This window comes from Scyliorhinus canicula, chromosome 5 (genome assembly GCF_902713615.1).
Source record: "Scyliorhinus canicula chromosome 5, sScyCan1.1, whole genome shotgun sequence".
Classification (NCBI taxonomy): Eukaryota; Metazoa; Chordata; class Chondrichthyes; order Carcharhiniformes; family Scyliorhinidae; genus Scyliorhinus; species Scyliorhinus canicula.
Window position 1 is genome coordinate 181,089,121 of NC_052150.1, and position 24,993 is coordinate 181,114,113.

Here is a 24,993-nt window from a genome sequence, read left to right on the forward strand (position 1 = left end):
ATCATGGCTGATCTTTTGTGGACTCAGCTCCACTTTTCGGCCCGAACACCACAACCCTTAATCCCTTTATTCTTCAAAAAACTATCTATCTTTACCTTAAAAACATTTAATGAAGGAGCCTCAACTGCTTCACTGGGCAAGGAATTCCATAGATTCACAACCCTTTGGGTGAAGAAGTTCCTCCTAAACTCAGTCCTAAATCTACTTCCCCTTATTTTGAGGCTATGCCCCCTAGTTCTGCTGTCACCCGCCAGTGGAAACAACCTGCCCGCATCTATCTTATCTATTCCCTTCATAATTTTATATGTTTCTATAAGATCCCCCCTCATCCTTCTAAATTCCAACGAGTACAGTCCCAGTCTAGAACATAGAACATTACAGCACAGTACAGGCCCTTCAGCCCTCAATGTTGCGCTGACCCCTAAAACCCATCTATACTATTCCCTTATCATCCATATGCCTATCCAATGACCATTTGAATGCGTTTAGTGTTGGCGATTCCACTACTGTTGCAGGCAGGGCATTCCACGCCCTTACTACTCTCTGAGTGAAGAACCTACCTCTCACATCTGTCCTATATCTATCTGGGATTAACCTAGTGAATCTCCTCTGCACACCGTCCAGCGGCAGTATGTCCTTTCTCAAGTAAGGAGACCAAAACTGAACACAATACTCCAGGTGTGGTCTCACTAACACCTTATACAATTCAAGCATAACCTCCCTAGTCTTAAACACCCTTCCCTCTAGCAATGAAGGCCAAAATTCCATTTGCCTTCTGAATCACCTGTTGCACCTGTAAACCAACTTTTTGCGACTACAGCAATATCCTCCCCCCAAGGTTCAGTGTCTTCAAATACCTGCCAGCCTTTTATCTTTGACAAAATCCATCGCCTCGTCCGGCGATTCAAAGTAATATCCTTGACCCCTATAGGTGACCCACAAGCGCGTTGGATATAGCATTCTAAACTTCACCCCCTTCGTGAAGAGGGCCGACTTTACCCTATTGAATCCAGCTCGCCTTCTGGCCCGTTCCACACCCAGGTCCTGGTAGATGTGCAACTCACAGTTCTCCCACTTGCAGCCCGCCACAAAATCTGTTCCTTGTCCAGGAACCGGTGCATTCGCACCACCATCGCCCTCAGCGGTTCATTCACTCGCGGCTTCCTCACAAGAGCTCTTTGCACTCTGTCCACATCCAAGGGTCGAGTAAACGCCCATCCCCATCAACTTTTCCAGCATACTTGCCACATATGCCCTTGCGTCTGATCACTCGCTGCCCTGTGGGAGGCCGACGACCCTCAGGCTCTGTCTCCGGGACCTGTTCTCCAGGTCCTCCACTTTCTCCTGCAGCCTTTTCTGGTGGTCCTTCATCAGCCACACCTCCGCTTTCAACGTGGTTAAATGGTCCTCGTGCTCAGTCACCTTCTCCTCCACCTTCTGGATTACCAGTTTGTGAGCTTCCAGCCCCTGTTCCACCCGGTCGATCGTTGCCTTAATTGGGTCTAACCCTTCCTTCTTTTGCTTGGCGAAGCTCTCCTGAATGAACTCCACCAACTGTACCACTGTGCCATCAAGCCAGGATCATGCCTCTCCGCCATGCTTTTCCATGCTGAAGGTTCTGCACTCGCCTTCTTTGCTCGACTATTTCTTTTTATACGACCATTTCTGGTCCACGTCTCCATATACTGGTGGGGTATTTCTCCTCACTGTCTCACTCTTCACCGATTTTTCCAACAAAATCCTGAAAAAAGGTTCAAAAGGTCCGTCACGAGCGGGAGCTACCAAATATACAACCTCTCACTCCATGGCCGCCACTGGAAGCCCCTGCTGCCTTTCTTAAACAATGGAACATCGGCTACTCCTCTGGAACTTCACCTGTAGCCAATGCGGATACAAAATTACTGTCAAGGCCCCAGCAATATCCTCTCTTGCCTCCCTCAGTATTCTGGGGTAGATCCCATCAGGCCCTGGGGACTTATCTACTTTAATGCTTTTTAAGATGCCAACACCTCTTTTAATTAATATCAACATGACTCAGAATGTCTACACACTCTACCCTATACTCCTCATCCACCAAGTCCTTCTCTTTGGTGAATACTGAGGCAAACTATTCATTTAGTATCTCGCCCATTTCCTCTGGTTCCATACTTAGACTCCCTCCAATATCCTTGAATGGACCAACCCTTTCTCTGGCTACCCTCTTGCTCTTTACATATGTTTAAAACACTTTAGGATTTTCCTTAATCCCGTTTGCCAAAAACATTTCATGACCCCTTTTAGCCTTCCTAGCTCCTACTTTAAGTTCCTTCCTACTTTCTTTATATTCTTCATCTGTCCTAAGCCTTTTAGATCTTATGAATGCTTCCTTTTTCTTTTTGACAAGGATCATAATATCCCTCGTTATCCAGGGTTCCCTTTACTTACTGACCCTTATCTTTCACCCCCACAGGCACATGCCGGTCCTGAATTCTAAACAATTGACATTTGAAATCCTCCCAAATGCCAGTGTTGATTTTCCCTCAAACAGCCTCGCCCAGTCAACACTCTCCAGATCCTGCTTAATGCTGTTGTATTTAGCCTTCCCCCAGTCTAACACCCCACCTGAGGACCACTCTTGTCCTTATCCATAAGCAGCTTAAAACTTACAAAATCATGATCACTGTTCAACTTCGATCACCTGGCCGGGCTCATTCCCCAGTACCAGGTCGAATATGGCCCCTTCCCGAGTTGGGCGATTTACATATTGTTTCAAGGAACACTCCTGGACGCTCCTTAAAAATTCAGCTCCATCCATGCTTCTAGCAGTAAGTGTGTTCCAGTCAATATAGGGAAAGTTAAAAGCACCCATCACAACAACCCTATTGTTTATGCATCTTTTCAAGATGTGTCTACATATCTGATCCTCTATCTCTCACTGGCTGTTAGGAGGTCTGCAGTAAACGGGCAGCACGGTAGCATGGTGGTTAGCATAAATGCCTCACAGCTCCAGGGTCCCAGGTTCGATTCCCGGCTGGGTCACTGTCTGTGTGGAGTCTGCATGTCCTCCCCGTGTGTGCGTGGGTTTCCTCCGGGTGCTCCGGTTTCCTCCCACAGTCCAAAGATGTGCGGGTTAGGTGGATTGGCCATGCTAAATTGCCCGTAGTGTCCTAAAAAGTAAGGTTAAGGGGGGGTGGGTTGTTGGGTTACGGGTATAGGGTGGCTTCGTGGGTTTGAGTAGGGTGATCATTGCTCGGCACAACATCGAGGGCCGAAGGGCCTGTTCTGTGCTGTACTGTTCTATGTTCTAAACCACAACATTGTCACAGCAGCCTTCCTATTCCTGAGCTCTACCCATATTGCCTGATTGCCTGAACCCTCCAAGGTGTCCTCTTAATCTTACTGGCCTTCATCTGTACCTTTCCATCAGTTATTTCTACCGCTGACTTACTGCGCTGGTTCCCACCCCCCTGCCATAATAAGCAGTTCAATCTGTTTCTCTGCCTTCCACTTTTCTCCTTACTGGCTTTTCTTTATATCCCCTCTTTACTACCCTTGACTTGCTGCATTGGTTCCCAACCTCCTGCCACATTACTTTAAACGCTCACCAACAGCACTAGCAAACAACCCCCTAGCACATTGGTTCTAATCCTGCCCATGTGTAGACCGTCCGATTTGTATTGGTCCCACCTCTCCCAGAACCGGTTCCAATGTCCCAAAAATCTGAATTCCTCCCTCCTGCACCATCTCTCAAGCCACGCATTCATCCTGTCTATCCTGTCATTCCTACTCTGACTAGCATGTGGCACTGGTAGCAATCCAGAGATTACTACCTTTGAGATCCTACTTTTTAGTTTATTTCCTAACTCCCTAAATTCAGCATGTAGGACCTCATCCCATTTTGTACCTATATCATTGGTGCCTATATGCACCACGACAGCTAGCTGTTGACTCTTCCCCTTTAGAATGTCCTCCAGCCGCTCTGAGACATCCAGGACCCTTGCACCCGAGAGGCAACATACCTTCCTGGAGTCTTGTTTGCTTCTGCAGAAACGCCTGTCTACTCCCCTTAAAATCAAATCCCCTATCTCTATATCTCGACTACTCTTCTTCCTGCCCTCCTGCACCGCAGAGCCAGCCAGAGTGCCATGAACCTGGCTACTGCTGCCTTCCCCTGGTGAGCCATTTTCCCCAACAGTATCCAAAACGGTATACCTGTTTTGGAGGGAGATGACCACATGGGACCCCTGCACTGCCTTCCTACTCTTCCTCTGTTTGGTGGTCACTTATTTCCTATCTCCCTGAATACTCTTTATCTGTGGTGTGACCAACTCGCTACACATGCTATCCACGACTTCCTCAGCATCATGGGTGCTGTAAAGTGAGTCCATCCGCAGTTCCAGAACTATCAAGCAGTCTAACAAGAGCTGCAGCTGGACACACTTCTTGCACGTGAAGGAGCCATGGACAGTGAACATGTCCCTGAATTCCAACATCGCACAAGAAGAGCATGACACGGGTCTGGGATCACCTGCCATGTCAGATTTGAAGACAGCATTTGCAACTGCACCAGTACTGTCATTCTTCAACACAATGAGCGAAACAAAGATATCAACAGATGCAAGTAAGGATGGCAAAGGAGCTGTGTTACTTCAGAAATCTTCTGATGGGCAAAGGCAACCCATAGCCTATGCGTCCAGAGCGATTACTCCGACTGAACAGCGCTATGTGCAGATAGAAAAACAATGTCTGCATCTTCTTACAGTAATGGAGAAGTTCCACAACTATGTATACGGGTTACCGACCTTTCCTGTAGAAACAGATCATCATCCACTTGTATCATCATCAAAAAGAATTTGAATGATATGTCACCGAGACTACAACGTATCATAATGAAACTTCAATGTTATGACTTTGAGCTTGTCTACACACCGGGTAAAAACCTTGTGGTAGCTGATGCTTGTGGTCGTGTGCAACTAAAGAAGATACTGGGATGAACGACATAGTCCAAGTGATAGATGCTCAAGCAGATCTATTAGAAGAAAATCTACCTGTCTCGGATCAGAAATGACATTAATAAAAGAAGAAACCACCAAGAATGACACACTACAGCATGTGATGAGTAATATCAGAGATGGTTGGCCGAAAGGAAGCTGTCTACTATAGAATATTTGAACTGATTCTAAGCAGCAGTCACCGGACCTTAGGCCAGACTGCATCGTGATTCATTGACGATGTAAAGACTCCTGGTCAAAGGTTAGCATCATGTATTCTACTTCCATGGTAAAGATTATTTACTAATCAATGATTACTATTCGAACTACCCTGAAGTGATAAGGATCCCCAATTCTAGTCGCAAGCAGTAGTAAAACTACTAAAGAAGATGTTTGCCCGAGCATGGAATCCCGTCACATGTCATGACAGACAATAGTCCATGCTTCGACAGCTGCGATTGGACAGAATTTGCACAGCAATACTATTTTTAAGCATATTATGTCAAGCCCATGACATCAGCAATCAAGATGGAAAAGTGAAAAAAGGTGGTCACATAGCAAAGAAGAAACTCCTCAAGAAATCGTTGGATTCAGGAAGCGATTCATTCTTAGCTCTACTCAAGCTATAGAGCTATGCTATTAGCTACAGGTTTGTCACCAGCTCAACTGCTGATGATCGACAGACTACATCAACATTACTGTACTTAGAAATAGCAGATCCTTATGCTGACATGTGAACAGATGAGCAGAACAAGGAAATGCAACAACAACATTACGACAGGACAGCTAAGGAGCTAGTTAAGCTAGAACAGGTGATAATGTCATAGTACAGGTTCCGACTGGAGGATTGGTCCTGCACGGCCACATGTGATTTGGCTAGGCAGCTCCACACTCATATGTTGTGATGGAAAATGAAGGTTCTATCTTGCAAAGGAACAGGGGAGTACATCTAAAAGTGAAAGCATCTCAACCAATCTTCAGAACATTGAGTTGGACACAGAACTAATCAAGTCAACTGCTACAAACTTTGTCAGAGCATGAAGGGAGATGTAGTCACACCGGAAAAAGACAGAAATCTCTGCTGATTGAGAAGGTCGACCTTGAATCAAAAATAAGCCGGACAGACTCAATATGTGAACTGTAAAATGTTTAAAATATTGTAACACAGAACGATATTCATTTACATGTATAAATGTTTGTAGTAATCTCCAAACATTTTCAAATATGTATATTGTAACAATATGTATATTGTAAGAAGACAAAGGGGCAACAATTTCATATTATACTTCTCACCACCAGATGAGGATAAAGAGGAGCCATATAATATCAGGTGACTCCTGGGATTATGGGAGAAGTTGTTTTAGGCGTGAGGAGAGAGATTAGTTGCATAGTGAGAGAGTTCTGTAGTTAGAGATATCATATAGTTTAGTTTTTGTACCCTTTTACCTAGGAACTTGTTTGAATCTAATTTAAGTAGTGTAAATAAATTGGCTTTGTTCATTTACTTAGCTTGATGTTCTTTGTTGAACACCACATACCAAGACGTCCTGACAAACAAAACAGAGAACATCACAAGGATGGTTAGTGACTTGGAGGGAACCTGCTAGTGGTGGTGTTCCAGCTATGAGCTGCTCCTGTTCTTCTGGCAGTGATCCAGGGATTGGAAGGTGCTGCTTTAGGAACCTTGATCAGTGCGCCTCTTGTGTTCATTGTCCTCTGTTGCATTGGAGAACTGCTAGAAATACCAAAGAAAGGCACCTATAATAAAGAGTAGTTTGGCTCAAGTTCACTTTGCAGTGTGATTAGAAAGTTTGCACAAATTGGTGCAGATTATTCAATCAAGTTATCAAAACATGGTCAGATGTGATGACATTAGTCCATCTTGGGAGATGATGGACTGCGCCAGGGTTATGTCACTTCTGTATTGAGCATCATTTGTTATGGCTGTGGAGACTGGGTGATGAGTGGCAGTCTCTTCCACAACTCACACAGATGCACCAGTATTGACTTGAAGTTGACTGAGTGGTTTTTTCCTTCCTCTCTTTCTGCCATCTGGGCATTTCTTTTATCCTCTGCTTGTTTCCGTGCCCTTCCTGACTTGTCTCCAAGCACTCCGATCAGCAACAAAGACTTGCCAAGTATCAACTCTGACCCTGTCAGCTTGAAATCTTGCTTCCAGGCATCCTTATATCACAAATGTGGGAACCTGTAGGTCGTGTGCCAGAAGCAAGCTCACCATAGAGCATACCTCTGGGGATGTGGCCATTATTCAGCTCAACAGGTACCAGACAACAGAGTCACAGCTGACTCAAGAGGGCAAACATGCTGGATTCCTGCACACTGGTTTACTTTCATTGTTGGCACTCTGTCTTGCCAACAGATTCCCAATATTCATCTGAGTCAGTGGTTGTGGAAGCTGGCTCTGGCTTTTTTTCCTGGTTGGCATAAGTTGTCCCATGCCTGGTTACTTTAAAGGAAGATGCTGAGAACATAAGAACTTGTACACATGGAGCTTTGTATTTTCATTAGTTTGCTGTGGTCCACACTTGTCTTCTCAACTTTGATATGACAGCTGTGGCCTTGGCAATCCTGCTGCTGATTTCAGCATTGAGGGACAGGATCCGGCAATTGCTGACCCAAGGTATGCAAAGCTATCAACATCCTCCAGAGTGAGGTTGTCAATGTTGATGGAAGGTGGAATCTCTATGTCCTGGCCCATAACTTGGAGACTCCTGATGCTCACTGTGAGTGCAAATTCCATGTAGGCCCAGGAGAACGGACCTACAAGCCACAGCGAGTGAATTTATGGGATGCCAGTGTAGGAGTAATCAGCATGTAGAAACCCACAGGCTAAGATGTTGTGCATTTTGGTCTTAGTGTGCCGTCTTGCCAAGTTGAACCAGCTTACCTTCAGCTCTGGCATGTAAGGTAGACATCCTCATTTGAGACACTGAAAGCATCCAATAGCAGGATTGATAAAAATATGCCAAAGGAGAAGGTGCCAGAATGCAGCCCTGCTTTATCCCGCTGCTGATTTGAAAACGTTTGACGATGCTCCAACGTAACTAACTGAACTGTGCATGTTGCTTGTGGAAAGAAGAAATGATGCCCAGGAATCCAGGGTGGACAATCTATTTTCCCACAGCAGTTCAAGAGGTTCATCTCTGCTGACAAGGTCAAAAGGCCTTGGTGAGGTCTATGAAGGGCAATGTAGAGTGGTCTAAACGTTTTTCACAGTCACTTCTCCTGTAACTATCAGAGTGAGGAAATCTGCCAGCTATTGATCTGTCAGCTCAGAAGCCACATTTAAGACCTCATGGATCGATGATTGATGTTCGGGTCTGCAATTTCCTCTCAGCAAGGTGGAAAGACCTTCCACACATTCATAAGCAAGGTGATTCCTCAGTAATTGTTGTGATCACTGCATCCCTTGTGTTTCTACAAGGTGACTATTTTTTGCATCACAGATGCAATATTTGTGAGGCACAAATATTTACCTCTAGCAGACACATAACAACTATGGAGATGTGACCAGAATGCATGGTTTTTCACTTTTGCTAACTTCAGGGGAAATGCCATTGGTTTTTCTAGGCTTTACACTGACACGATGGTCAGTGGCCTTGTTGAGACTCTGCTATGAGGGCTCGCTGTCCAGCTCAGCCATGACAGGAAAGTCTGGAATGGTGCTGGGAGCTTCTTCAGTGACAACATTCTCCATTGCATAAAGTTCTAGGGCTCCACCACCTTCCCAACTGCTCGCTAAGTTCACTTTTTACCTGGTGCATAGATTAGTGTTATATTTTTGTTGTTAGCCATAAATAGAAAAAGAAGTAGAGGTGCCACGCTCTAAGTTCGTAAAAACATAATGCACCGTTTGTTTAGAGATGTTGCCTCTACACTGTAAAATGATGAACTGAAAGCCCTCGTAAATACTTTGCTGATGTCACTACAGATTATGTGACATTCCACCAATACGCAGTATTACTTGAATACATAACAGCCCTCCCACTTAACTCCTTCAGTGCAAACAACTTTACTTTTAAGCATTTTAACAGACCCAACTAAGTATTAATTACATGACACCATTATGTTATCTAGCAGGCCATTCAGCCCATTGAGTCTACACAACTCTCCGGTGGAGCACTCCATCTAGACCCACTCCACCACCCTATCCACCAACCTTTGGACACTAAGGGGCAATTTAGCATGGCCAATCTACCTAACATCTTTGGACTATGGAGGAAACAGGAGCACCCGGAGGAAACCCACGCAGACACGGAAAGAAAGTGCAAACTCCACACAGTCACCCTAGACTGGAATTCATCCCGGGACCCTGGAGCTGTGAGGCAGCAGTGCTAACCACTGTGCCACCGTGCCACCCTATGACTCCTTCAATGACTCCTTTCTGAAATAATCTTTAAAGGTTCTTTTCTACTTTTGGTCTTATGGCATATGGTACAGTTCTCGCTTTGAGGTATTTAAGTGCACTGTCTGGCTTGATCATGAGTTTAATTTCAACTCCTGTTATTGAGCACCAGTGATTCTTCAAACACTTTACATACTTGTTCAGAAGTTGTTGCAGGCCATTCTTTGAATCAACTAGTTGGTTCCGATTGCCCGGTTGAGTTTTATCTTTCTCAACCATTAACTATCAAACAAGGCTGGAGAGGCAACTCCCCTTTTTGACCATTACCTCCACATTCACCATTATGCATCCCTTTAGTGGCATGGCTTCTTCTATGTACAGCCTTCGGTCGACATTGGTGGCTGTTAAGTTAGATTGTTTTAGTTTCTGACTGTATTATCTCAGGTGCTAGTGAGACTGCAGCACCCGTATCCACTTCCTCCTGATTGTATTTCCATCAGGTTTTGAGAATACCCAGAAGGATTGTTGATCACCTTCCTACTGACAAGGTTGAATTCTTGAAGCTGATTTGGCACATTGCTCCTACACAGGAACGTAGGGAATTAGGAGAAGAAGTAGGCAATTCAGCCCTTCATGCCTGCTCTACCATTCAATCAGATCATGGCTGATCTCTTCCTGGTCTCAATCTACCTCGCTGCCTGCTTCCCAGTATCCCTTTAAAGCCGTTTTTAAAATCAGAAATAACCCCCTTCAGTTCTGTCACGTAACTTGTAAATTCGACTTGTAGATTGGCTATATTTTTCTTGGTCCAGTTCTTTTGCGCTGATAAAGATTGGCTTGACCAATATGTCTTGGAAATGTGGCTCAATTTTTCACCTTATTCTCCTTCCTCCAACATTCTCCTGCTGAATGTCCCACTTGAGTACAACATGATGTGGTGATATGCATCACTGTAAATACACAAGGGGTTAATGTAAATACATGGAGACCTGATAGACACTAGAGGGAGCACCAGAGACATGACACACAGACATTCAACCAATAGGTCAGTAAGATAGGACACGGGCCATGGGCATTCACGATACACACAGAGGTGACACCACCACAGGAGGGCAGTACAACAACCCATATAAAAAGGACACAGCACACATGATCTTCCTCTTTCCAGTGGAGACACTCAGTGAGCACAGACACAGGATTGATTCAACATCATACCCACCCACGTGGATTGTAGCAGACTGGTTCGTCATCTGAGTGGCTATAGAAGGATTAACAGTAGAGGCGAATCTGAGTAGGAGAATTGTAAATAGTTTAATAATGTTTTGAAGTTATCTCCACATCTGAACCTTCTTTGTCAGAGTGAACATCAAGGAAGCAGCTTATGCTACGCCAAGAGCATAACAAGACAAATGACATGGTAGATTTTTCACAGACTTGCTTTTTGCAGCCTCTATCTTATGAACATTTGCTTGAACTCTAATCACGAAGCCTCTTTTGATGCAAGCTCAATTTAAGTAGCAATTTCCACAGCAGATTTAAGTTATGGCACCTTCACTCAACAGTTTCCTTTGGATGACTTCATTTCTAATTCCACTGACTAATCTGTCTCGAAGTGTATCATCAAGTGTTTGACCAAAGTCACAGTACATTGCTAATTTGTGTAACATAGCTATGAATTTCAAATGCTTTCATCCTTCCTCTTGACCATGGGCAAGAAAAACAAACCTCTCAACTATCAACAGTGAATGGGGAGAGAAATGTCCTTCCAAGATTGTCATTAACTCTTTTTGTATGTCTTTCTCCTGGTTTAGTTGGGTGGACCACATTTTGTAATAACATTAATGTTTCTCACCCAACCAAGCTGAGGAAGATCAAAATCTGCAGGTTTCCAGGTGTCTGATTTGCTACAAGATACAATTGGGAACCTTTCTTCATAAGAATTCCATATCTCATAATCCTCATCAAACGCGTTCATAGCACCAATTTTTACCGCCATTTTTGGATTCCAGTTCCTTGCTCTGTACTTCTTCAGCCTTCAAGCCTTTCTCCCTTCCATTACCTTTCAAAGCAAGCAATATCTTAGACCACAAGCAATCTCCTCACCAACAAGCAAACTAGTTCTTCCCTTACCCGGACAGTAGGTCACAGAGTCAGCAACTTTCTAGGTTCCCATTCCCTCAGCCCGTTTACCAGTGAAGGGTTATTTAGAGATTTTGCTTCTACAGGGTAAGATGGTGAAATGAAAGCCCACACAAATACACCACTGACATCACTACAGATCGCGTGACATTCTATCAGTAGGCAGTATACTTGAATAATGTAGCAATTAGCAACCCATCTGGCCACCTGGGAGTCTTGTGATGGCAGTCTCTGATGCCGGGGGTGGGGGGGGGGGGGAGGTTTGTGGGGGAGAGGGATCGGGTCACCCTTATGTGTGCATGCTGTCGGGGAGAGATGACCCATTATTCCCGTGGTGGGGTAAAGATGCCCCTACTTGTCAGCGGATGGTAGAGAGATGCCCCTACTTGTCAGCTAGGTGGGGGGGGGGGGGGGGGGGGGGTAGGGCAGGATTTGTATTGTTGGGGAGGGGGGGTGCTCACCACTAGGCCTTCATATCAGGCCACACACTCAAAATGGCAGCCTGGTATTGTTGAATTCTGATGGAATCCAGTGCGGTCTCTCCCATGTATAAATTAGCATGTGAAGAGAGAGACTTGCACTTGGCACCTCTGCCTCGCACCAGCGGGGACCGTAGTGATTCTCTGATGGTGGGGAGCACTCAGGCTAGAGAACGGAGAATCCAGACATCTGTTTCTCTGCTAATAGGTGCAGGCAGAACTGCACTGTATCCAGCAGGATGATCTCTGATAGACTCGCACTACTCAGGAATATTATTGCTATGTACAGGATGTGGGATAGACACAGGCCTCATCAGCCTTGACCAGGAGAAAGCATTTGACACAATATGTGCACCTTTGTTTGGGCAGAAAAACACCTTTGACCTCAAGCCCATCAGGCAGTGTGTTTCTAGTAACATTCTTGAGGTCCTGCGGGAATAGGAGATGGTGGATCTGTTAGATCACTCCCTGAGCAGTCTGTCAAAGTCTTGTGGTGTTCCTTGTGTTTCTTATTTCAGGATAGTTGGCATATTGTTCACAAAGACCACAAAATAGCTTTACTTAAATAAAGCTATGATTTTATTTACACTGCTAAACTAGGATTCGACACAAAATCCTTAGAATAGCACATTGATCAGTAACACCTAACTGCACTCATCTATTGCTATCTCACTACTGGTATAAACTATTATCTGCTTTATCTGCTTTTCTGACCTTCACTAGCCAACTCCGGCATACACTCCTCCCCTAAGGTTTAGCATCACTGCCTGATATCGTTGTAACTATATTTCCCTCTACTGGCTACTCTTGACACATACAGTAACCCTTGCAATGCTGATAGTTATGATAATACCACAGTCATTTGGCAGAATAGATCATCGCCCAAATTTCCAAACAAGCACCAAGATGTAGCTTGACTGGTGATGAGAAGTGCACTCCCCATCAGAATCTTCACGTATTCCCCAAAGTCCTCTGCACCACCACATGCTGTCCTCAAAGCAGCTGTGATGGAAAGAGACTCACACACCTCCTTCAGGAATGTGCTGTAAGAGCGTTCTCCAAAGCCTGAGTATGAGCCAACCTTAACGTGGGGTTCGTCCCTCATGTTGGCCTTAGCTTAACAAACAGAGCAGACACACAACAATCTTGGATATGGCGGCTTTTATTATCCCAAGCTTGGTTTTGTGTACACGAGAGACAGACCTGGATAATGCCAAGATTGATCTGCTGAACACTGATAAAAACACATCAAATGTACAATTTCCAAAATCAATAGCCCACCCCATTTGGACTGGATCCAATCCCTGAAGCTGTCATGTTCAAACTTATCCAATAAAATTACGATCAACCCATGATTGGATCCTAATCGTCCTGCTCACCCATTGTCCAGTTAGGGACAGCATGGCAGAACTGACTTCCTCTTCACTTCATGGATTGTTTCAGAGGATATTGGGGGCCACGATAAAACCTGCTTATGTCCACTGTGCAATCTGCTCATCACACATCTCCTGTCTGTCAAAAGCATGGGCAAGTTAGTAAGCCTAATCCCATCATGCATGTGGCCACTGTTTGTAGCTAGAGATTACGTGATTATCACTGCTATGTCCTAAAATATAGGTTTAATGGTTAATAATGATTACCCAGTACACTTTCTATAATTAATCTCAATCCTTAATAAACTAACTTATGTAAAACTACTCTAGTGGCATCCTAGATATTCAGTTTTAAGAGGTCTCATCGCTGGACACCCCCTCCATGTGCCATTGCAAAATAGGGTCTGGAAAGGGATGCAGTGGTTTTTGTCAAGGTTCATCATGTGCAGTTCCTTGACACAGGACTCTGTGCTCCATGGGATGTTCCCAGGAACACATACTGAGACAAATATCAACCATGGCTGGAGGGTTATCAACCCAGTGAAACACACGTTTTGGTCTGACTGAAACATGTTGGCCTTCCAGTGCAAAGAGCTATCCATGACTGAGTGTTGTAAACTGACACATTCTATGAGCCAGGACTACAAGCTGAGGGAGGCAGTAAAGCTTGGGGCATGCGCCACAAATGGCGCAATGAGGAAAGGTAATCACCTCAGTCCTTTCAGTCATAGTACATTGAGGGGCTGGGAGCCATAGCACATCGAGGGACTTGAAACTCTGTAGAACCCCTTCGGCTGTCTGTCAGACATTGAATGCATATGGTAAATATCACATGTATCACAGTTGTATTGAGACATGTCAGGGTGCAACATGCTCCATGAGAAAAATGTTATGTTATTGCATTTTGTAATCACCAGGTTGAAATGTTTGGAATGTTCTTTTAGATATTTTATGAATAAAGCATATTTCTGGAAAAAAGGATGTGAGCAATGGCCATATGGCCAGCAAGAGCTGTCATAACCAATGACACTGTCTTTCTTCAGACAATTTTACTGACGTATTCAGAATGATTTTAATACCTGTGATTCCCCTCTGAATTCTTGTGTTTTATTTTCAGGGGAAGGCATTGACAATTTCTGGAAAGTTCTTCATGAGGGAAGAAACTGTGTCGTAGATATTCCACCAGATCGATTCGATACTAAATTCTGGCATGACACAGATGACGACAAAGTTGGAAAAATGATCACAAAACGTGGATGTTTTATCGAAGGGTAATGCTGTATGAAATACTCTGCAATAATAACTTCAATGATCAGAGAGTAGTAATGATTATAAATCAATAAAGCATAATCAGCCAATTGAAATGTTTTATTCTTAATCTTGAGATCTATTTGAACTCGGAGGTGAATGCAGTAAAAAACAGTTTGACTCAATTTAGAAATAAAAAATGTAACCATTAATTCAAACTTCTCTCTCTGTTTCTGTGCCAATTAGTTTATATTGCCTCTCCTTTTGTTCCCCATAAAATACATCACTACACATTTCTCTCACATTTCTAATATGTGAGGCATGGGGCCGGGGGGGGGGGGGGGGGGGGGGGGGGGGGGGGTCTGGATTTAACTTCATCAATAGAGCCACAGAAACTCTGGAATAAAAATAAATGTAATTTCCGCCATTCTTCCTGAGTTTTCACAGCTCTTCAGCTGAAATTATATCCGATGAGCAGGAGAACACTCCACCCATTGTAAATTCACCTGCATGTAGTTAATGTAAACTTGTTATTTTTTTTAATTTACCAGGCTTAATGAATTTGACCACAAGTTGTTCAGCATTAACCAAACAGAAGCCAGCAGTATGGATCCACAGCACAAACTTCTGTTAGAGTGCACATACAAAGCATTTGAAAATGCAGGGATGCCTATGGAAGACATCAGTGGCAGCAGAACAGGAGTTTTCATTGGTGAGTTCCATCTGTTACATGGGAACAAACCATTCTGCCCCTCAAATTTGTTCAGCCATTCGACTGGATCATGGCTGATTTGTATCTCAACAACATTTACACATCTTTCATAACCTTTGATACCCTTACCAAACAAAAGCCTAACTCTTGAAAATTTCAGTTCACAAGCATCCATACAGCCTGTTGGCAAAGGAATGAAATAGGTTTATTTGTGAGCACAGATATACTCCTCATCGATACTCCTCAGTAATATATGACACTTTATTCTTGTTTTTTTTTAGGACTTACAAATCGTGACTATGAAGGAATTTTCAATAATGCCGCCGACAAAATCACCCATTACAATGCGACAGGGACATCAATGTGTATCGCAGCAAATAGGATTTCTTTCACTTTCAACCTCACAGGACCATCATTGGCTATCGACACAGCATGCTCATCATCCCTTGTTGCTCTGCACTTTGCTTCTCAGGCTATCAAGCAAGGTACAAGTAATTATTTCACTTTTTAACAAGCATGTAAAAACAGAGGAAATAGGAGCATGAAGAGGTTATTTGGCCCCTTGAGCCTACCCCGCCATTCAATAAGATCATGGTTCATCTGAATTTGGCTTTAACACCATTTTCCTACCTGTCCTTCTACCCCATAACCTTTTGATTCTCTTGTAGATCAAAAATCTATATTAACATCGAGAAAATGCATTTTACTTGTTCCGCCTAATATGTATTTGGTGCCAAGGAAGTGTGGTGTATGAGCATTTCAGCAACAATCCTAATTTCATACAGAAGTCGGGATTGTCCGGATTCCCAGCCATGTGTTTCTCAGCAGTGGGAGGCGGCGGACGTTCGCTGGTGGCGGGATTCTTTGCCCATTGATGTCAATGGGAATCCCCATTGAAGCCACTCCAGGTTGCTGGGAAACACACCGTTACCTATAGAGATGGTAATCAGTGCTACTCAACTCAGTTACAATAGACGCTCTGGAAGAACGCTCGAAGTCGTTCAGAAGTTTGATAGAAGGTTTATTGAGCAACACAACTTAAATAACTGCGTGAACTCTTACTTAAAGAACTGCACTAATAAAAAGGTTACAACTTTTCTATGCTCTGCAACTAGGCCTGACCACACTAGCAGCCCTGAGCTAAATTTCTGTTCATGTTCACCTCACAGCCACATCAGCCAAAGAGAGGGAGAGGGCTGTCTGTGTCCCACTTTTATACCTCAGTGCTGCCCCCTGGTGGTCTTTCCATTACCCATCAGCCCCTTCTGTACATACCCATGTGGGGATCACTACACGCCTAATATGTATTTTGGTGCCAAGGAAGTGTGGTGTATGAGCATTTCAGCAGCAATCCTAATTTCATACATAGGTTGGGATTCTCCGGCCTCCCAGCCATGTGTTTGTCAGCAGCGGGAGGTGCCGCGCTGTTCGCTGGTGGCGGGAATCTTTGCTCCCGCCGTTGTCAATGGGAATCCCCATTGAAGCCACTCCAAGTTGCTGGGAAACACACAGGCAGGGATGCTCCGCCAGTGGCCCAGAGAATCCCACTGCCAGCAAATGGCCAGAGAATTTATAATGTCCACTAAGGTTAACCTACAGCTAAACAAAAATACATTGGTGTAGATTTTAGTTTTGTGCAAAGGTGTCAAAGGTGATTGCTGCTTACCTAATTTGGTTACATTTAGTTGCCATGTAAATGGGTTAGACCAGATTTTTTTTCTGAGGCAAGGCATACCCAACAGTTTGTCTTGAATGTATAATATGATCCTGTCTGCTGCAGAGTAATTTGATGTTCTCGCTAATGTGTAATTTGATCCAGCCTTTATCAGACAGACAGACAAGTTCATTGGAGTTTAGGAGGTTGAGGGGAGATCTAATAGAAACGTACAAGATAATGAATGGCTTGGATAGGATGGACGTAGGGAAGTTGTTTCCATTAGCAGGGGAGACTAGGACGCGGGGGCACAGCCTTAGAATAAAAGGGAGTCACTTTAGAACAGAGATGAGGAGAAAATTCTTCAGCCAGAGAGTGGTGGGTCTGTGGAATTCATTGCCACAGAGGGCGGTGGAGGCCGGGACATTGAGTGTCTTTAAGACAGAAATTGATAAATTCTTGATTTCTCGAGGAATTAAGGGCTATGGGGAGAGAGCGGGTAAATGGAGTTGAAATCAACCATGATTGAATGGTGGAGTGGACTCGATGGGCCGAATGGCCTTACTTCCACTCCTATGTCTTATGGTCTTATGGTCTTAAGTCTCGGAGCTGTTGTGGTTGTGCTGTATGGCTCAGGTCATGCGAAAACAATTATATGGTAGAATGTACAAATGGAGCTGTGTTTAGTTTTGTGAAGATTTCTATTATGTAGTGACTTGCAATTGTGATTATAGTTACTCTTGGTTGCGAAAATACAATACTTTATGCTCTAATTAGTGGATTAGTTAATTGTTTGGAGCTTTGTTCTTTTCCCCCAAAGTGATAAAATTCTGTAACTCAAAGTGAATTGTCCAAGTTCAGGATAACAGCTAAAAGTGCGAACAATCAATGGCCTCAAGAGCTCAGTGGTGTTAATGTAGCAGGAAGCTAGTATGGATTTGCTGGTCAATAAATCAATGGGTGTTTTATGCCTCAGAGATAGACAGGGATAACAAACTCAAACTTCTATGTGTGCAGCAGGAATTTTATTCAATGCTTTAAAATGTCGGCTCTCATGTTTACAGTTGCATGCTAACAGTTTTGTTTTTTTTCTTAGTAGCCACACTCAAGTTTAACTAATTAACTAATATAGTACTGAGAAGAATCAATCCAGCCCCAGATACTGAGGGCCCTGATAGAGTGCAGGTGGAGAGGATGTTTCCTCCTGTGGTAGAATCTAGAACGTGGGGGTCACTATTTAAAAATAACGGGGGTGCTCATTTAAGGCAGGGATGAGAGGAAATCTTTCTCTCATGGGGTCAGTCATGAGTCTTTGGAACTCCCTTCTTCAAAAGGCAGTGGAAGAACAGTCTTTGAATATTTTTAAGGCAGAGATGGATAAATTCTTGATTAATGGATAGATTAACAAGGGGAGGGGTGAAAGGTTGTCTGAGGTAGTCAGGTATGTGAATTTGACGTTACAATCAGATCATCCATGATCTAATTGAATGATGGAGCAGACTTGCTCCTAATTTGGATGTAAGTGCAGGCCAACTGTAACTTGTGTGTGCCCAATGTGTCTAACTCTGGACCCTCATTTCAGGAATATAACACATACACATAACCAAACACCGAACAACTGAACAGTTCAGGTAGCTGTATCTGGATGTGTATGTGTGTGGGGTATGGGTCTGTGTTAGTACATGTGTGTGGAGAATGAGATTATTTTTACTGGTTCATTCTACTTATTTCAAGGATGTAATAATAATAATAATCACTTATTGTCACAAGTAGGCTTCAATAAAGTTACTGTGAAAAGCAACTCGTCGCCACATTCCGGCGCCTGTTCGGGGAAGCCGGTACGGGAATTGAACCTGCGCTGCTGGCATTGTTCTGCATTACAAACCAGCTGTTTAGCCCACTGTGCTAAACCATACTGGAGAGGGTGGGGGAGGATCCAGTTGTTGTGGTCCATGTCGGTACCAACAACTTAGGCAAGTCTAGGAAAGAGGACCTGTTTAGAGATTATAAAGAGTTAGGATTCAAATTAAAAAACAGGTCCTCAAGGGTCATAATCTCCGGATTACTGCCCGGCATAGGGAGGCAAGAATAAGGGAAGTTAACACGTGGCTGAAAGAGTGGTGTGGGAAAGAGGGGTTCCTTTTCATGGGACACTGGCATCAGTTTTGGGACGGGGGGACCTATACCGTTGGGATGGTCTCCACCTGAACCGAGCTGGGACCAGTGTTCTGGCGAAAAGAGTAAATAGGGTGGTCAATAGGACTTTAAACTAGAGATTGGGGGGGAAGGGAAAGTCAGGGAACCAAGAGGTGAAGGAATCAGTGGGAAGCGTAGCTGCTTAGGATTACAAAAAATCACGAAAAGACAGAGCTCAGGAGAGGTTACGATAGTCCCCATCTCACAAAATATGACACAGTGTATGGAAAGGCTCAGTAAACCAAGGTCCACCACACTAAGAAAACAAAAAGGGACAGTCAATAGGGAATTAAAGGTGCTATATTTAAATGCCCGCAGTGTACGGAACAAGGTAGATGAGCTTGTGGCCCAGATTGTGACTGGCAGGTATGATGTGGTAGGCATCACAGAGACATGGTTGCAGGGGGTTCAGGACTGGCAGTTAAACATCCAGGGATTTACAACCTATCGAAAAGACAGAGAGGTGGGTAGAGGGGGCGGGGTTGCCTTGTTAATTAGAAATGAAATTAAATCAATAGCACTAAACGACATAGGGTCAGACGATGTGGAGTCTGTGTGGGTAGAGTTGAGGAACCACAAAGGCAAAAAAACCATAATGGGAGTTATGTACAGGCCTCCTGACAGTGGTCAGGACCAGGGGCACAAAATGCACCACGAAATAGAAAGGGCATGTCAGAAAGGCAAGGTCACAGTGATCATGGGGGACTTCAATATGCAGGTGGACTGGGTAAATAATGTTGCCAGTGGACCCAAAGAAAGGGAATTCATTGAATGTTTACAGGATGGCTTTTTGGAACAGCTTGTGATGGAGCCCACGAGGGAACAGGCTATTCTGGACTTAGTGTTATGTAATGAGCCAGAATTGATAAAAGATCTTAAAGTAAGGGAACACTTAGGAAGCAGTGATCATAATATGGTAGAATTCAGTCTGCAATTTGAAAGAAGGAAGGTAGAATCAGATGTAAAGGTTTTACAGTTAAATAAACGTAATTACAGGTGCATGAGGGAGGAACTGACGAAAATCGACTGGAAGCAGAGCCTAGTGGGAAAGACAGTAGAACAGCAATGGCAGGAGTTTCTGGGAGTAATTGAGGACACAGTGCAGAGGTTCATCCCAAAGAAAAGAAAGGTTATCAAAGGGAGGATTAGGCAGCCATGGCTGACAAAGGAAGTCAGGGAATGCATCAAGGCAAAAGAGAGAGCCTATAATGTGGCAAAGAGTAGTGGGAAGTCAGAAGATTGGGAAGGCTACAAAAACAAACAGAGGATAACAAAGAGAGAAATAAGGAAGGAGAGGATCAAATATGAAGGTAGGCTAGCCAGTAACATTAGGAATGATAGTAAAAGTTTCTTTAAATACATTAAAAACAAAGGGGAGGCAAAAGTAGACATTGGGCCGCTCCAAAATGACGCTGGTAATCTAGTGATGGGAGACAAGGAAATAGCTGAGGAACTTAATAAGTACTTTGCGTCCATCTTCACAGTAGAAGACATGAGTAATATCCCAACAATTCAGGAAAGTCAGGGGGCAGAGTTGAATATGGTTGCCATCACAAAGGAGAAGGTGCTAGAGAAACTAAAAGGTCTGAAAATTGATAAATCTCCGGGCCCAGATGGGCTACATCCTAGAGTTCTAAAGGAGATAGCTGAAGAAATAGTGGAGGCGTTAGTTATGATCTTTCAAAAGTCACTGGAATCAGGGAAAGTCCCAGAGGATTGGAAAATCGCTGTTGTAACCCCCCTGTTCAAGAAGGGAACAAGAAAAAAGATGGAAAATTATAGGCCAATTAGCCTAACCTCGGTTGTTGGCAAAATTCTAGAATCCATCGTTAAGGATGAGATTTCTAAATTCTTGGAAGTGCAGGGTCGGATTAGGACAAGTCAGCATGGATTTAGTAAGGGAGGTCGTGCCTGACAAACCTGTTAGAGTTCTTTGAAGAGATAACAAATAGGTTAGACCAAGGAGAGCCAATGGATGTTATCTATCTTGACTTCCAAAAGGCCTTTGACAAGGTGCCTCACGGGAGACTGCTGAGTAAAATAAGGGCCCATGGTATTCGAGGCAAGGTACTAACATGGATTGACGATTGGCTGTCAGACAGAAGGCAGAGAGTTGGGATAAAAGGTTCTTTTTCGGAATGGCAACCGGTGGCAAGTGGTGTCCCGCAGGGTTCAGTGTTGGGGGCCACAGCTGTTCTCTTTATATATTAACGATCTAGATGACGGGACTGGGGGCATTCTGGCCAAGTTTGCCGATGATACAAAGATAGGTGGAGGGGCAGGTAGTATTGAGGAGGTGGGGAGGCTGCAGAAAGATTTAGACAGTTTAGGAGAATGGTCCAAGAAGTGGCTGATGAAATTCAACGTGGGCAAGTGCGAGGTCTTGCACTTTGGTAAAAAGAATAGAGGCATGGACTATTTTCTAAACGGTGACAAAATTCATAATGCTAAAGTGCAAAGGGACTTGGGAGTCCTAGTCCAGGATTCTCTAAAGGTAAACCTGCAGGTTGAGTCCGTAATTAAGAAAGCAAATGTAACGTTGTCATTTATCTCAAGAGGCTTGGAATATAAAAGCAGGGATGTACTTCTGAGGCTTTATAAAGCACTAGTTAGGCCCCATTTAGAATACTGTGAGCAATTTTGGGCCCCACACCTCAGGAAGGACATACTGGCACTGGAGCGGGTCCAGCGGAGATTCACACGGATGATCCCAGGAATCATCGTTAAGGATGAGATTTCTAAATTCTTGGAAGTGGAAGATTGGGAAGGCTACAAAACTCCTGCCATTGCTGTTCTACTGTCTTTCCCACTAGGCTCTGCTTCCAGTCGATTTTCATCAGTTCCTCCCTCATGCGCCTGTAATTACGTTTATTTAACTGTAAAACCTTTACATCTGATTCTACCTTCCTTCTTTCAAATTGCAGACTGAATTCTACCATATTATGATCACTGCTTCCTAAGTGTTCCCTTACTTTGATTCATTGGAGTTTAGGAGGTTGAGGGGAGATCTAATAGAAACTTACAAGATAATGAATGGCTTGGATAGGATTGACGTAGGGAAGTTGTTTCCATTAGCAGGGGAGACTAGGACGCGGGGGCACAGCCTTAGAATAAAAGGGAGTCACTTTAGAACAGAGATGAGGAGAAATTTCTTCAGCCAGAGAGTGGTAGGTCTGTGGAATTCATTGCCACAGAGGGCGGTGGAGGCCGGGACATTGAGTGTCTTTAAGACAGAAATTGATAAATTCTTGATTTCTCGAGGAATTAAGGGTTATGGGGAGAGAGCGGGTAAATGGAGTTGAAATCAACCATGATTGAATGGTGGAGTGGACTCGATGGGCCGAATGGCCTTACTTCCGCTCCTGTGTCTTATGGTCTTATGGTCTTATACCCTATGTGACCCAATGCATTGGATACAGTAAATATCCCAGACAACAGACTGCAGGGCTTGTCTCTCCCCAGCCCAAACTACTCCAGTGCAGTCATGGCAATACCACCTACTTCTTCATATAGATAGTCACGCTTTACAATGTTAGATTAAGAAACACATGAATCATCTGATGTATGTTAGCTCTTAACACCACAGAAGAAACTAAAAATGTTAACAAATGTTAAACCATGCTCTGAAGTATCTCCGATACTGTTGTTAGCTCCATATAAGTTACTTTATCAATATTTGTATTACAAACCAACTACACTTATCAAGCTCAACGTTGCCCACAATGACTTTGTTCAAACTCCATTTTCATCTTTCAGGTGATTGTGAGATGGCTGTTTGTGGGGGAGTGAGCTGTATCATTGAACCAAGAGTCAATGTAGCACTTAGCAAAGCAAAGATGATATCACCAGATGGAATGAGCAAGCCATTTTCCAGCAAAGGTAATGGGTACGGAAGGGGAGAAGGTTGTGGAATTCTTCTGTTGAAGACGCTGACAAAGGTAATGCATAATTATCACACATGTTTCTCTTCATTTTTATCCAGAATATGCATTTAAATATTGATATTTATTCCAAAATCTATCATTGAATTACCATATCCATTAATCTTGTTAACAGGCTCAGAAGGACCTTGATCATATTTGGGGAGTAATAGTCCGTAGTGCAGTCAATCAGGATGGTAGGACAGTCACACCCATCACCAGACCCTCAAAAACACAACAAGAAGAGTTATTGAGAAGTATTTACAACAAAAATGTTGACCCATCAGAGGTTCACTACATGGAGGCTCATGGAACCGGAACACCAGCTGGTGATCCTACAGAAGCAGCCAGCATCTCAAATATCCTTGGGCAATCCAGGCATCCAAACCTACCTCCACTCATCATGGGTTCTGTCAAAGGAAACATTGGTCACACAGAGTCCGCTGCAGGAGCAGCAGGTTTAATTAAAGTGCTCCTAATGATGCATCATGGGAAAATTGTGCCATCACTCCACTACTCTGAGGAGAATTCAAGCATCAATGCAAAAGCTTTGAATCTACATATTCCTACCAGTGTGAAACAATGGAATGAAAGTTGGATGAAGAGAAGATGGCAGGGGTTAATTCATTTGGTTTTGGGGGAACAAATGCTCATGTAGTAGTAAGGGAGTACCGGCAGGATTCTGTACATAACTGTGGACAAAAACCATTTGAGATATTTGTGCTTTCAGCTGCCTCCCAGAATTCAGTTCAGATGATGCTAAAAGACACAAGTCACCAAATAAAGGAAAGTGGTGACATTGTGCTCCAGAACTTGGCATATACATCTGCCTGCAGAAGAAGCCACAAAAATAACAGATACAGAAAAGCATTTGTGGCATCTTCTCTCAGTCATCTGCAGCAGCAGCTTAAATCAGCCACAAATACTGAAGTAGCTCAGGGAAAGACAGGGGTAAAGCTAGTATTTGTATTTTGTGGCAATGGTGTTTTATATCGAGGTATGTGCAAACAACTTCTCCAAACAGAAGCAAAGTTCAGGTCACAAATTGAAGAGATAGAACGAATACTCAAACCATACACAAACATCAAATTGCTAGATTTAATTCGAGACGACTGTGCCGACTTCACAAAAGCAGACATCGCACAGCCAGTGCTGTTTGCCATTCAGATGGCAATTGTGTCTCTTTTGAAGTTTTGGGGAGTGCAGCCAGATGTACCATTGGTCATTCTGTTGGGGAAGTTGCTGCAGCTCATTGTGCTGGGATACTTTCATTACAAGATGCTGTAAAGGTGCTTTACCACCGAAGTGTATTACAGTCGACAGTAACAGAAGGTAGAATGTTGGTGATTAGTAATTTACCCCTGTCAACAGTATCAGACAAACTTGATTCATATTCAGGGAGATTGTGCATTGCTGCATTCAATAGTCCTTCATCATGTACAGTGTCAGGTGACTCCAAAGCAGTGGATGAACTGCACACAGAATTGTCCCGTTCATTTGGTGACAGAAATGTATTCCTTCATATTTTAGATGTTCCGACAGCATATCACAGTCACTTAATGGAACCAATTTTAAAACAGGTGGAAGAGAACATAGGCAAGTTAGAAAAACATGAAACAGAGACCAAAGTAATTTCCACTGTTACTGGACAACTAGTTTCAAGGGGTGACTGTGTCACAGGGGAATATTGGGCCAGAAATATTCGCAAACCTGTTGCCTTTGAACAAGCTATAAGAACTGCAGTTGCCGAGGTGAAAAATGCTGTGTTTGTAGAAATAGGTCCAAGAAGGGCCTTACAAAGGTACATCAGAGAAATTGTAGGGCATGATGCTCTGGTTCTTCCCGCAGTACAGCCAGAGGCAGATTGTGAAACACTGATTTCAGTTTTATCAAAACTATTTGAACTCGGGTACAATCCGAACTGGAAAAATTTGTA

General features: G+C 43.7%; 1 protein-coding gene across 1 annotated transcript in view; it reads left to right on the forward strand.

Moving 5' to 3' along the window:
• The window catches only part of LOC119965697 (mycocerosic acid synthase-like polyketide synthase), a 52,403-nt gene that overhangs the window by 22,979 nt on the left and 4,431 nt on the right, over positions 1 to 24,993 (forward strand). Inside the window, 7 exon segments of the mRNA XM_038796456.1 lie at positions 14,445 to 14,598; positions 15,127 to 15,287; positions 15,569 to 15,772; positions 22,894 to 23,075; positions 23,194 to 23,650; positions 23,653 to 24,270; positions 24,273 to 24,992. Of these exon segments, the coding sequence (XP_038652384.1) occupies positions 14,445 to 14,598; positions 15,127 to 15,287; positions 15,569 to 15,772; positions 22,894 to 23,075; positions 23,194 to 23,650; positions 23,653 to 24,270; positions 24,273 to 24,992 (2,496 nt within the window).